Source organism: Peromyscus maniculatus, chromosome 1, assembly GCF_049852395.1.
Source record: "Peromyscus maniculatus bairdii isolate BWxNUB_F1_BW_parent chromosome 1, HU_Pman_BW_mat_3.1, whole genome shotgun sequence".
Classification (NCBI taxonomy): Eukaryota; Metazoa; Chordata; class Mammalia; order Rodentia; family Cricetidae; genus Peromyscus; species Peromyscus maniculatus.
Genome location: NC_134852.1, coordinates 210,812,297 through 210,824,715, shown reverse-complemented (window position 1 = coordinate 210,824,715; position 12,419 = coordinate 210,812,297). Strand labels below are relative to the sequence as shown.

The following is a 12,419-nucleotide window of genomic DNA, read 5'->3' as shown; positions in this document are numbered from 1 at the left end:
AGCCACAAATGATATAAAATACCTTAGGATAACACTAACCAAGCAAGTGAAGGACCTATATGACAAGAATGTTAAGTCCCTGAAAAAAGAAATTGAAGAAGATGTCAGAAAATGGAAAGATCTCCCATGCTCATGGATAGGCAGGATTAACAGAGTAAAAATTGCAATCTTACCAAAAGCAATCTACAGATTCAATGCAATCCCCATCAAAATACCAACACAATTCTTCACAGACCTGGAAAGAATAATACTCAACTTCATATGGAAAAACAAAAAGCCCAGGATAGCCAAAAGAATCCTGTACAATAAAACAACCTCTAGAGGCATCACGATCCCTGACTTCAAGTTCTACTATAGAGCTAGAGTAATAAAAACAGCTTGGTCCTGGCATAAAAACCGACATGTGGACCAATGGAATCGAATTGAAGACCCTGACATTAACCCGCACACCTATGACCATATAATTTTTGACAAAGAAGCCAAAAGTATACAATGAAAAAAAGAAAGCATCTTCAACAAATGGTGCTGGTATAACTGGATATCAACATGTAGAAGGCTGCAGGCTGCAAATAGATCCATATCTGTCACCGTGCACAAAACTTAGGTCCAAGTGGATCCAAGACCTCAACATAAATCCAGCTACTCTGAACCTGCTAGAAGAGAAAGTAGGAAGTAGTCTTGAACACATTGGCATAGGAGATCACTTCCTAAATATAACACAAGTAGCTCAGACACTGAGAGAAACAATCCATCAATGGGACCTCTTGAAACTGAGATGCTTTTGTAGAGCAAAGGATACGGTCAACAAGGCAAAGTGACAGCCTACAGAATGGGAAAAGGTCTTCACCAACCCCACATCTGACAGAGGACTGATATCCAGAATATATAAGGAACTCAAGAAATTAGACACATCAAAATGACCAACAGTCCAAGTAAGAAATGGGCTATAGAACTAAACAGAGAATTATCAACAGAGGAAACTCAAATGACTGAAAGACATTTAAGGAATTGCTCAACATCCCTAATTATCAGGAAATGCAAATCAAAACAACTCTGAGATACCACCTTACGTCTATCAGAATGGCTAAGATCAAAAACACTGAAGACACCTTATCTGGAGAGGATATGGAGCTAGGGGAACTCTCTTGCACTACTCGTGGGAATGCAAGGTTGTACAGGCACTTTGGAAATCAATATGGTGCTTTCTTAGAAAACTGGGAATCAATCTCCCCCAAGATCCAGCTATACCACTCTTGGGCATATACCCAAGGAATGCTCAATCATACCACAAGGGCACTTGCTCAGCTATGTTCATATCAGCATTGTTTATAATAGCCAAAACCTGGAAACAACCTAGATGCCCTTCAACTGAAGAATGGATAAATAAAATGTGGTACATATACACAATGGAATACTACTCAGCAGAGAAAAACAATGACATCATGAGGTTTGCAGGCAAATGGATGGATCTAGAAAAAATCATCCTGAGTGAGGTAACCCAGACTCAGAAAGACAAACATGGTATGTATTTACTCATAGGAGGATACTAGATGTGGAACAAGGATGACTGGACTGCTACTCACAACACCAGGGAGGCTACCTGGAAAACAGGACCCCAAGAAAGACATGGGGATCACTCAATGATGGAGAAATGGATGAGATCTACATGAACAGCCTGGACATGAGTTGAGGTAATGAAGGGCGAGGGTGGAGGGAAAGAGAGCTTGGGGGAGCGGGAGATCCCAGCTGGATCAAAATATTTTGCCTTAACAAAGATATAACCTGACAAAAAAGAAACTCCCCAAAGTTAGGGTTGGGGCAGAGTTTTGTTTGTGTATTTCCAGGAGAATAAAAGCCTCCAAGTAAGGAGTCTAAAGACCACTGAACAAATGAGACATCTGAAGAAGGATGAATCATCCAGAGAAAATGATCCAAAAAGAGCAAATTGGCCTAATGGTAAAGAACATTTCTAACAGGATGAAATTTCATAAATCTTCCAAAATATTTGTTTCTGCTGCTCTCTACAAACGTAAGAGGCAAATGGTCTCTTTGTGGTCCCAATTCAATTAAAAATCAAACCTGGCTTTGGAGTTGGAACATGGCTCTCTCTAAATCCAAGAATGTTTGTTAAAGAAACATCCAAAATCTCTGTCTCATGTCAAAAGACCCACCTGATATGGGGCAGAAGAAAACCAAAATTAAGGGACTATCTATTGTCACTAAAGTATAAATATTATCTTATAAATTTATGTATACATACACACATACATACATATATATATACATTTAAACTTTCTGTCATGATATTAATCATTATATAGAGTACTAATTCTAGAAATAGATTTCATCTAGCTTCCTGTATGTGATTTTGGGCTTGAGTCTGAATCAGGTAACTAGGAATTAGGTTTGTGTACCCTAAATATATTTAATAGATTGCGGTCCTTTAACCTCTCTGAGATCTGCTATATAGGACATTTAAAATGTTTAAATTTTCTGCAGTGAACTGTGACCATTCCTAACAGTGACCTTTGAAGTCTCCAAAAAGATGATGGGACTCCACAATGACAATTCCACCTGCATTATGATAATGCCATTATGCTAACAAATGCCACCCAAAAATCAGCTTTGAACTACAAACTGCTCAGGACAATTTCAAGGTGGTTAGCTGAGATGGTCCAGCATCACAGACTATCTAGCCAAGACCTCAGATAAGCTCTACACTTTCCCGTCACACAGACACTAAACAGGAAAATAATACTGGTAGCTTTCCCAAGACTTGACCATTACCTCAACTGTCTCAGAGTCCCCTAAAAATGCCATCACCCCCAGACAACAGGAAGTAATTTTAGGAGTATGACACTCACATTCCCAAGAGGTGGGGTGGGCAGTTTTTGATCTTTTGGTGGGTTATGAATGTTTGTCATCATGTAGTGGGGTTGGTTGCAAATTGTTACTGGTTATGATCAGGGAGAAAACCAAGCAAGGGAGGTTGGGTTCAAGGATCTCCTTCTGGAAAAAAAGAGGGGGGGACATGGAAAGGACAGAATAAAAGGGTAGATTATTGAATCTATTTTATACTAAAAGCAACCATTAATCTCAAATATTTTACATTGGTATGGATTTTTATATACTGATACAAATTAAAGATTATTTTTGGTAGATTATTGAATCTACTTTCAAACTAAAAAAGGAACTGCCAATCTCAAATAGTTCATGTTGGCATAAATGTTTGTATATTGATACAAATTAAAGTTTATTTTTGTTATACTGTATATATGTTTCTATTCTTGTTTAAGGTATTATACCTATGCAGCTCATTTAAAAATATAATGTATAAGGAAGAAATATGGGTTAGTAGTTAGTCATCTATAATGATCAAACTTGTAGTTATGTTAGGTATATTTTCAAGGTTAAACAGATATATTTTAGATAGATAGGTGGTCTTCAAACACTTGAGAGACCTGTAGAATATGACACTTAAGATATTTCAATTACCTAAGGCTTTTCATACAGTGAGACACATCTGCTCCTGGGAGCACCAATTTACTTCAAAAAAGAATGGTGGGCATCAAAAACCTCCATGTGGAGTTTGCTTTCAATGTGGCAAAGTCACCCACTGGGCAAGAAACTGCCCTTGCCTTAACTGCTGACAGTGTGCTGTCCAAATTAGACAAGCAGGACACAAAAGGTGACTGATGAACTTTGCCAAGAGAAGGCGGAGTCGTTCTTCAAAATTCCTGTTTCACAGAAAAGTCTGTCAGGTATCTAGGCCTGTAGGCAAAGATGGATACCCAACATTGCAGAGGAACCTTGGAGTGACTATCCAGTGAGCCAGATGTCTCTGTAATTTCTTAGTTTTGAAGCTTCTTGCTCTGTGCTTCCTGTTTAATAAGGTAATGTTATATCACTTCTCAGGTCTCTGATGGGATTGAAGACAGCCATGGTTACAGTTTTCTTTGTTATTAAACTGAGAAAAGAAACTCCCAAAAGAGGAATAAAGTTGAGAGACACAAAAGCTTAAATTGTTTATCTAAGAAAATGTTTTAAGGTCTAAAATGATAGCTTTGGGTTGGTAATACAAGTTAGGACAGGAAGTGAGTTAGGACTCACCAAGTTAGGAGAGATAATAGAGTAGTTTCTCTGAATTTGCCAAACACAAATGGACTTGCCATTGTGAATGTAATCCTTACTTGATAATTTTTCTTATTGTACATAGTTTTACTGTGTTAGAGTTAAAACCTTTCTCTTTTATTTAGACAAAAAGGGCGAAATGTCGGGGAATATTTGGTCACACTGTGAACCCCAAGTTTGTATTTACATTAATCAAATAAAATTAACCTTGAGCCAAGAGGCTACATTAACAACTAGTTGACAGAAAGTAATCATAGAGCACCAGAGGGTACCCAGGAGAGACAGAGAGACACAGGAAGTAACAGAGATGGATTTGGAGTGCTGCAGCCTTTTCTGGTTTGGCAAAGCAGAAACATGGTCTTTCAAAGGCTCTAGCAAGGAGGGAAGGTCAGCTAGTTGTGACCCAGCCTCTCTAAGACAGAAAGTTTTCACTCCAGCCTTTGAATCTGGAGTCTTATTTATAAATAGAAAGAGAGAGATTTAGTTAAAGCTACCTTTAGCGGCAGTGACAGAGCAGTGCCTGAGGGAACAGAATTGCAATCCTGGCTGAAATAGCAGCTGGCTAAGAGCATCCACTGTGCCGAGGCTAAAACAACAACATAGAACCGAGCACTCCTTCTCACTTGCCAGGTTCTGGAGTTTCTTTCTCCAGGATGGATTCCTGGGAGTTGTGAACTCTGTTAGATTGATGTATTTATTACAGCATAATTTTATACAACAAACAAGCAGAAACTCTGTAGAAAACTCCATTGACGTTTCTGCTCTTTGGGACTTGTGATTCCCATTTAAAACAACTCCCCTCTACTCATCTCAAGCTTGATCTGAGGTTCACAGTTCAAGAGTGCACAAAGAAAAGGGGACATGCTACTTAGGATGAGGAATATTTTTTTTAATTAGAAACCCAAACCATGTGGTTTTGAATGTCTTCGTTATAAACAGAACAGCTCTCTACAGCTCCTAGTTGTTAATTTTCAATAAAGCTCTTATGAAACATTTGAAAATTAAGAGGACATAGAAAAGGAACAAATTGAATTGGCCTCTGAAGACTGAATGTAATGAGTCTTTCTCTGTTCTGCCACCCAGCTCCCAAATAATGACACAGAGACACATTATTAATTATGAAAACTCAGCCTTAGCTTAGGCTTGTCCCACTAGCTCCTAAACTTAAATTAACCCATACTTTTATTGACCTACATTCTACCACATGGTGTTACCTCTCTTCCATCTTGTACCTCCTGTTTCCTCTCTGTGTCTCCTGGCATCTCTGCTTTTCTTCTCCCTAGAGTCCTCTGTGTCTGGAAGTCCCGACTAGCCTCTTCCTGTCTAGCTATTGGCCATCAACTCCTTTGTATACCAATCACAGCAAATACATCTTCACATAGTGTACAAATATCCCACAACTGATAGAATGTCAAATCTTAAAACAAGACTAGCTGAATTTCACAGGTGCATAATGACTGGTGAACCTAAGATGCTGGCATTCTTAGAGAACCTCTGCCCTCTGAACACATCCAGGGTGGAAAGCTGTGGAGCAACAATACTTGTTCTGCTGTGAGACTTGCTGGCTTTGCCTGAGAGACCACTGTGGTCTACCTCCTTGTAGGTGTGGGGTAACCGCATGTCTGTACAGTGCGAGTTAGATTCAAGTTTTCACAATAGGTAACTTCTTCTTTCATGTGCTCTGGTCTCTAAGACATAAATAAAGTAGCCAACTCTAATTATCATATGGAAAACTTGTAAGGCCACTCTCCAGAACCTCATCAAAGCCTGGGGCTTCAACATGCATGTGGTCCCCAGCTTTTGCTGAGTTAACTGGTTCAAAGGTTAACTTAGGGGAGGGTGGGGAGGCATTGCCTTCCTTTACACACCAGACATTAGTCCAATCTCCCAGAAGAATTTTGTCTAAATTATACTTTATGAAGACCTATTTCTACACTGATTCCAAACTTTTTTCTTTTCTTTCTGAGATAGGGTCTCACTATGTAGCTCTGGCTGGCCTGGTACTTTCTATGTAGACCAGGCTGGTCCTGATATCCACCATCTCTGCCTCCTAAAGAGAATACTGGACTAAGTGTGTGACACCACGCCTGGCTTGTAAACTCTTTTGAGAACCACATCTATCTACACCCTAAATCCTTTAATGTGTGAAATTTCTGTCTGAGAAATTGCCTCTTCTTTTAAAAAATAGCTTTTTCTTTTTGATGAGTGCTGTTTTCTCTATAGTTTGAGAAATTACAGGAATTTAAAAAAAGAAAAAATTAACTGCAGTCAAGAACGTGTTTGGATAAAATTGACTTCAGGTGTATATGGAACATGATGTTAGAGCAATCTGGCGGGCCTGAAATTCAGAAGAGAAAGGGCTTTGCTGAGATGTGAACCTCCCGAGAACGGAATAGCACTACTTACTGAGCACTTTGTGTGGTGAGCAACTGTAAAGAAAACCCAGATGCTTTAACACTCATTATACACACAACCTCAAAAGAGCAGTGAAAAAAAACACAACACCCAAGAGTAACAGGACCACAGGCGAAGTCAAGCCTACAGCAAGGACCCGAGGATGCAGGGCCAGGCCTCCGGGCTCCAACACCCTGACCTGAGGAAGAGATCGCAAGACACGATCTGAATGTCAGAAGTTTCCATCTTCACAGACATTAGCAATAGTAGATGGCCTGAAGATTTTCATTTAAGAGCCCAATGGTGACAAAAGACTTTAATCCCAGCACTCAGCAGTGAGTTCCAGGCCAGCCTATCTATACAGTGAGTTCCGGGCCAGCCAGGCTACATAGTGAGAATCTGCCTCTAGCAAACAAACAAAGTAATAAAATAAAAAAATAAAATCCAGCACTCTGCCTGTTAATCAAGAGTGGCAATATGAAAGAGTACTAAGAAGAAGAAACAATTTCTAATGATGTTTCTTGGCTGTGGGAAGATGTTCATCCACGTTAGATTAGCAATACCTCCAGGCCTGGTGTGTAAGGGAGAGTTCACAATATGCACGTAACATCAATTGAGCACCTACCACCCTAGAATGAAATGAAGCAGCTCCACCTTACACACCAGTGTAATGTTTCAAGCAGTGTGTGATACAAATGAAAATCCACCTGCAAAGGATTTTGGAAGCAGATAAGGAGTGAACAGGAGTTCGGTCATTAAACCTGGGTCAAACAGAGGCTATAGTCACTGACATCTTTTCAAATGAGCTAGAAAGAAAACGTCAAAGGCACACAAGGGCCTGGGGAGCGGTGGGGTAGAAGAGCACCTCACAGGCACACGGTGGTGCCTCACCCGATCCCAGCACTTAAGGGGCACTGGCAGGGGGATCAGGAATTCAAGGCCAGGCTTGGCCATATGAGACCCTGTTTCAAACAAACAAAGGTCCATCATATACAGGACTGGAGTTATTTGATGAAAATGTTTGCTTATATTTTACAGATGTCTATGTATACAGCCTCACAATAAAGGGAATTTACTATGGTCTTTATGACAGCTAATCTCCCTTGTCACCTTGATGGGATTTAGACGCACAATGGAAGCCAATGTTTGGACCGGTTAGTGAAGAACTGTGCAGATAAGGTTCAGTGAGGTGAGGCGATTCACCTTAAATGTAGCTGTACCGGTCCACGGGGGAGACCAGCTGAGCATCAGCATTCCCTCCTGCTTCCTCACTTACTGTGGCAGGAGCCGCTGCCCCGACAACCAGGCCTTCCCACCACACCGGTCTGACCCCAGGAGCTGGGGGCCCAGAGAACCCTTGGGTCACTTTTGTTACGTAGTCTGTCACAGCAGCATACAAAGTAAGGAATACAGTCTATTAACACTCTGCAATATCCATGAATAGTTACTAATTGTTCCTGACAAAAAAATGTAATCTTCAACACACAAGTCAAAACAAAATGACTTAATCTTTTTAACAAATATGTAACATGAAATCAGAAGTGTGAGAAAAGCAAACACTGATGCCTGATCCAAAATTCTGTGAAACACAACATTGGGTTTCTGTGACGAGATGCACCTGGGTGTTCTATTTCCGTTACAGTCGTCTGAGGATCCCTAATTTCTCTGTGCGACATTCAGCTTTTCTAGATGAACACCAAAGCAGTTTCTACCAAATAAAACCTGAACCAGATGTGTTTCCATCTTCAGTCATCATTTTTCTGAAAATATGCCTGGAATTTACAAGTGAACTCTCAGTAACCAGAGTGCTGCACGTGCCTATGATTTTGTAGAGAGGGATGAACAGCAAATATTTCAGTGACCTCAACCAATTCTAGCTTGGGGAGAGAGCCTGAACAAATTATTAATGTAAATATGTCATTTTGTTACTGACATAAAAGTGATTTGTTTATTGGTAAAACTTTTAAAAGACGCCAAATAATGTAAAAAATAAAATAAATATAATCCTTATTCCCTTACTAAAGAAATCATTTCTATTTTGTAGTTAAGAAACAAAGCTACTGGCAAAAATTTGTATCCAAAACAGATTGTGAGCTGCATGGCCGAGCTGAAGAACAACGCGTAATCTACCAGTAAGCAACGACTCACATTTTAACACTTCTGCATGTATGTGTGGGTTGTATGTACACGTGTGGGTTGTATGTACATGTGTGGGTTATATGAACATGTGTGGGAGGTGGTGCTAGTCTATGGAGGTTGACAACTTTGACATCCTAACTTTCTCTTCAATGTTCTTCTATCATGCTGAACCCCCCAAGTGGCCCCCTAGGTTGCCAACCTCCTCTTTCTCCCCACAAGTGCCTAAAAAAGTGCACTTGGATTTAGTCAAGGCTACCTCCACAGACAAGCAATATAATCATCTTAAAGGGGTCCTGCTGTCTTCTTTTGAGGTGCGTGCGTGCGTGCGTGTAGGTGTAGGTGTAGGTGTGGGGGGTGCGCATGTGTGGAGGTAGAGGTTGACATTGGAATATCTTCCATGATGCCTTTCCGCTCTATCTTTTTTAGGTAGGGTCTCTCACTGAACCTGGAGTTTACCATTCTGCCTATACTGGGTAACCAGCAAGCTCCTGGACCCACCTGTCCCTGCACCTCAACAGCAGGTCACAGATACATGTGATCATGCCAGCATCTGATGCTGGGTGCTGAGATCGGAGTCAGGTCTTCACGCTCACACAGTCAGCACTGCTGAGCTATTCTCTGAGTACCTCACTGTCTTCACTTCACAATTACTGAACAAGGCACGTTTTCATTAAAAAGTACACACCTCACAAAATGGTTCTGTTTTTATAAAAATCCCAAGGCTAAAAAATCCAAACCAGGTGTGGAGATGTTAGCTCCGTGGGCAAAGCTCTCTCGGTGCAAACACTCTGTTCCAATCCCCAAAACCATGAAGAGCCAGGCACAGCAGCACTAGCACGCGCGCGCACGCACACACACACACACACACACACACACACACACACACACACACGCACACACACACACACACACACACACACACACACAATCTTTCAGTGGAATTTATAATCTATAATTTCCTTTCATCGTTAAGAAATCCAAATATAGACTATTTAAAATATTTTTAGTCTAATTGTTCAGTTCATAGCCTTATGTTTACAAGCACTGTGATGAACAGGAAAGACACTTGTCCATGCAAATTCTACTTTTCTTTCTTTAAATTTTTGAGACAGCATTCTATGTAGTTCAGACTGGCTTTGAACTTGCAACAATACTCCTATGTTAGCATCCCAAGTCCTGGAATTGCAGTCCCATACTACTATGTCTGGCAATTTGTTTTTTTATTATGATTGAGGGATTTTAGATTTTTTTAAAAGTGTATATGAATGGCTCATCTGCATATATGTTGCCCTCAAAAGTCAAAAGAGGGTGTCAGATCTCCAGGAACTAGAGTTATGGCTGGTTGTGACCGTCATATGGGTGCTGGGATTTGAACCTAGGTCCTCTATAAAAGCAGCAAACACTCGAAAACTCTGAGCCATCTCTCAGTCCTCTGGGTTTTTTGTTTGTTTGTTTTTATTAATGAAATTCAACACGTAGGTCACTGTGTTCGTTTCAGTAAGAATGGCCCCCATATGTTCCAGCACTTGGTCCTCAGTTGGTGGAACTGTTTAGGGACAATTAGGAGGTGTGGTCTTGTTGGAGGAGGTGAGTCACTGGGGGTGGGCTTGGAGGTTTCAAGACACCTGCCATTCCCAGGGTGCTCCCTGCCTCCTGCTTGTGGCTTGAGATGTGACTCTAGGCTGCTGCTCCAGCTGCCTGTTTCCAGGTCTTTGCTCCACCATCACAGAATCTAACCTTTGGAACTATCAGTCTAGGACAGTTCCAGGGATAAGGTGTCCTGCTCACGGTGATCTGTCACAGCAATAGAAAAGTAAAACAGTCACTGAGAAAAACATCAAAGAAGAAAGAAAAACGTTCTGACAGACTTACCTTGGACCCGGACAACATACTGGACAACATTTTTGTTCCTCTTCCAATCCCAACCACTACGAAAGAAAGAAATAATATGACAATCTATTCTGAAATCAAAGTTTGTCAAACATCTGCATATCTTGTTTATAATTTACTGGCCTATGAAGATCAAGGTTATAAAAAATACACATTAACAGAATTTGGAGTCACTATTAATCCAGCTAGATGATGTCAGGCAACTAAGAATTCTGAATAGGGAAAGAGAGAAAAGAGTATTTTCCCATTCCTACATATTAAACACAGCAGATGCCTCATCCCAGTCAACTATAGGATGGAGATTCAGAGCAGTCCCAAAGGCTGCGCTGGGATTGTATATGGGTACCATAAAATAGACATGGTACAATTAGCCATGTTCAAGCGGGCTGATGAAATCCTGACAGGATTCATTACTAAACAAAGTAAAAGCCATCATTGTAGCTAACGAACCATTACAGATGATTAGGAGCAGGCAGCACACAATCAAGAAAAGAAAAACATGGCTGATCAGCCAACAGAAAACAAACAAACAAACAAACAAAACTACAGCTGGAATGAGGGCCAAGAGAACCGCACCAGCCCAGCCCGGCCAACCACAGCATGGTGGCTGTAGTTCTCTTCTGTTCCAAACACTGCTTATTGCTTGTCTGACCTTCATTACAGTGACTTGCTTTAAACTAGGGCTGGGCAGCCAAGGCCACAGCCTGGGAGAAATTCTGTTTCCCCAGATAATGGCTCTGTTGCTGCCGCTAAAGGTAGTTCTAACTAAATCTCTGTTGTTTTAACAAAACTGGAGATTCAAAGGCTAGGGTGAAAACCTGTGAGCTCAGAGAGGCAGAATAGCAACTGGCCAACTTTCTCTCTTTGCTGGTTGCCTGGAAACACCCCCTTTCACACCGCCCCAAGTGAAAAACCCACACTAAGCTCCTCCCCGCTACTTCCTGCCAACCAGTTGCTAACCCCACCTCTCTGAGCCCAGTTTAATTTTATTTAATTAATTCAAAAGCAACACATCCTTACATAGTTAACAAATGCAGCATGAACAAATGTAACACATCTTTGCCTAGTTAAACAAATATTCCACAACTTATCCTTACACACCACAGCTCATGAAGGAGAGTAGAGTGGATTTAATAATTTCTTTTTATACAAGCGGGCAATTTTTTGTAAGGCTCCAAGTATTTGCCTTAAGAAAAGAACACAATGTAATCGCACAACTCAGAATTCAGAGGAAAATGGCTACAACTGAAAGGGACTATCATCAGTATTTGAGCAGCTTACCATTTAATTTCCACTCTGTACTTTCATTCATTATCTCATTCAATCCTTCTCAGTTATATCATTATCTCCACCTCAAACGTGAAGAAAATGGGGGCTGCAGAGACTAAGAATGTTGGCCACCTTTTCACAGCTCAAGAAACACAAGGTGGAGTTGAAGTTCAAACCAAACTGCGTGTTCTCCTCACCCTGCCACCCACATCCAATCACTGCACATCTACCTACCCCCCAGCCTTCCTTTCCTAATCTAGATCACTTCATAACTGTTTCTGAAACCCTCACTGTGCACACCACAAAGTTCACAACAAACCTTCATGAGGCCCAACTCACAAGTCCCAGCTCCACAGTATTCAAAGTTCAACCTTCAAAATATAGCTCAAGTCTCAACTCATTCATACCCCAGACCCCTCTGAATGCCCATGCCACTCACTAGGATTGGTCCTTTACCTGTAAGGAGAATCGTAATAGTTCAAGATCTAAGATAAAAGGCCACCTGCCTTCAGTGGCTCTGAAGAGCTCAGGATTCTTCAAATGGCAGCACTTGCTAACGCTGATGGGGCAAACACTTTGTATAATAGCAACCAAGA

At 40.9% G+C, this 12,419-nt stretch overlaps 1 protein-coding gene across 2 annotated transcripts in view; it reads right to left on the bottom strand.

Moving 5' to 3' along the window:
- Trub1 (TruB pseudouridine synthase family member 1) overlaps positions 1 to 12,419 on the bottom strand; it is a 60,167-nt gene that overhangs the window by 33,507 nt on the left and 14,241 nt on the right. For both annotated transcript variants that reach the window (XM_076563386.1, XM_076563385.1), the window contains one exon: positions 10,537 to 10,592. In XM_076563386.1, coding sequence (XP_076419501.1) covers positions 10,537 to 10,592 — 56 coding nt within the window. The remainder of the gene's footprint in view (positions 1 to 10,536; positions 10,593 to 12,419) is intronic.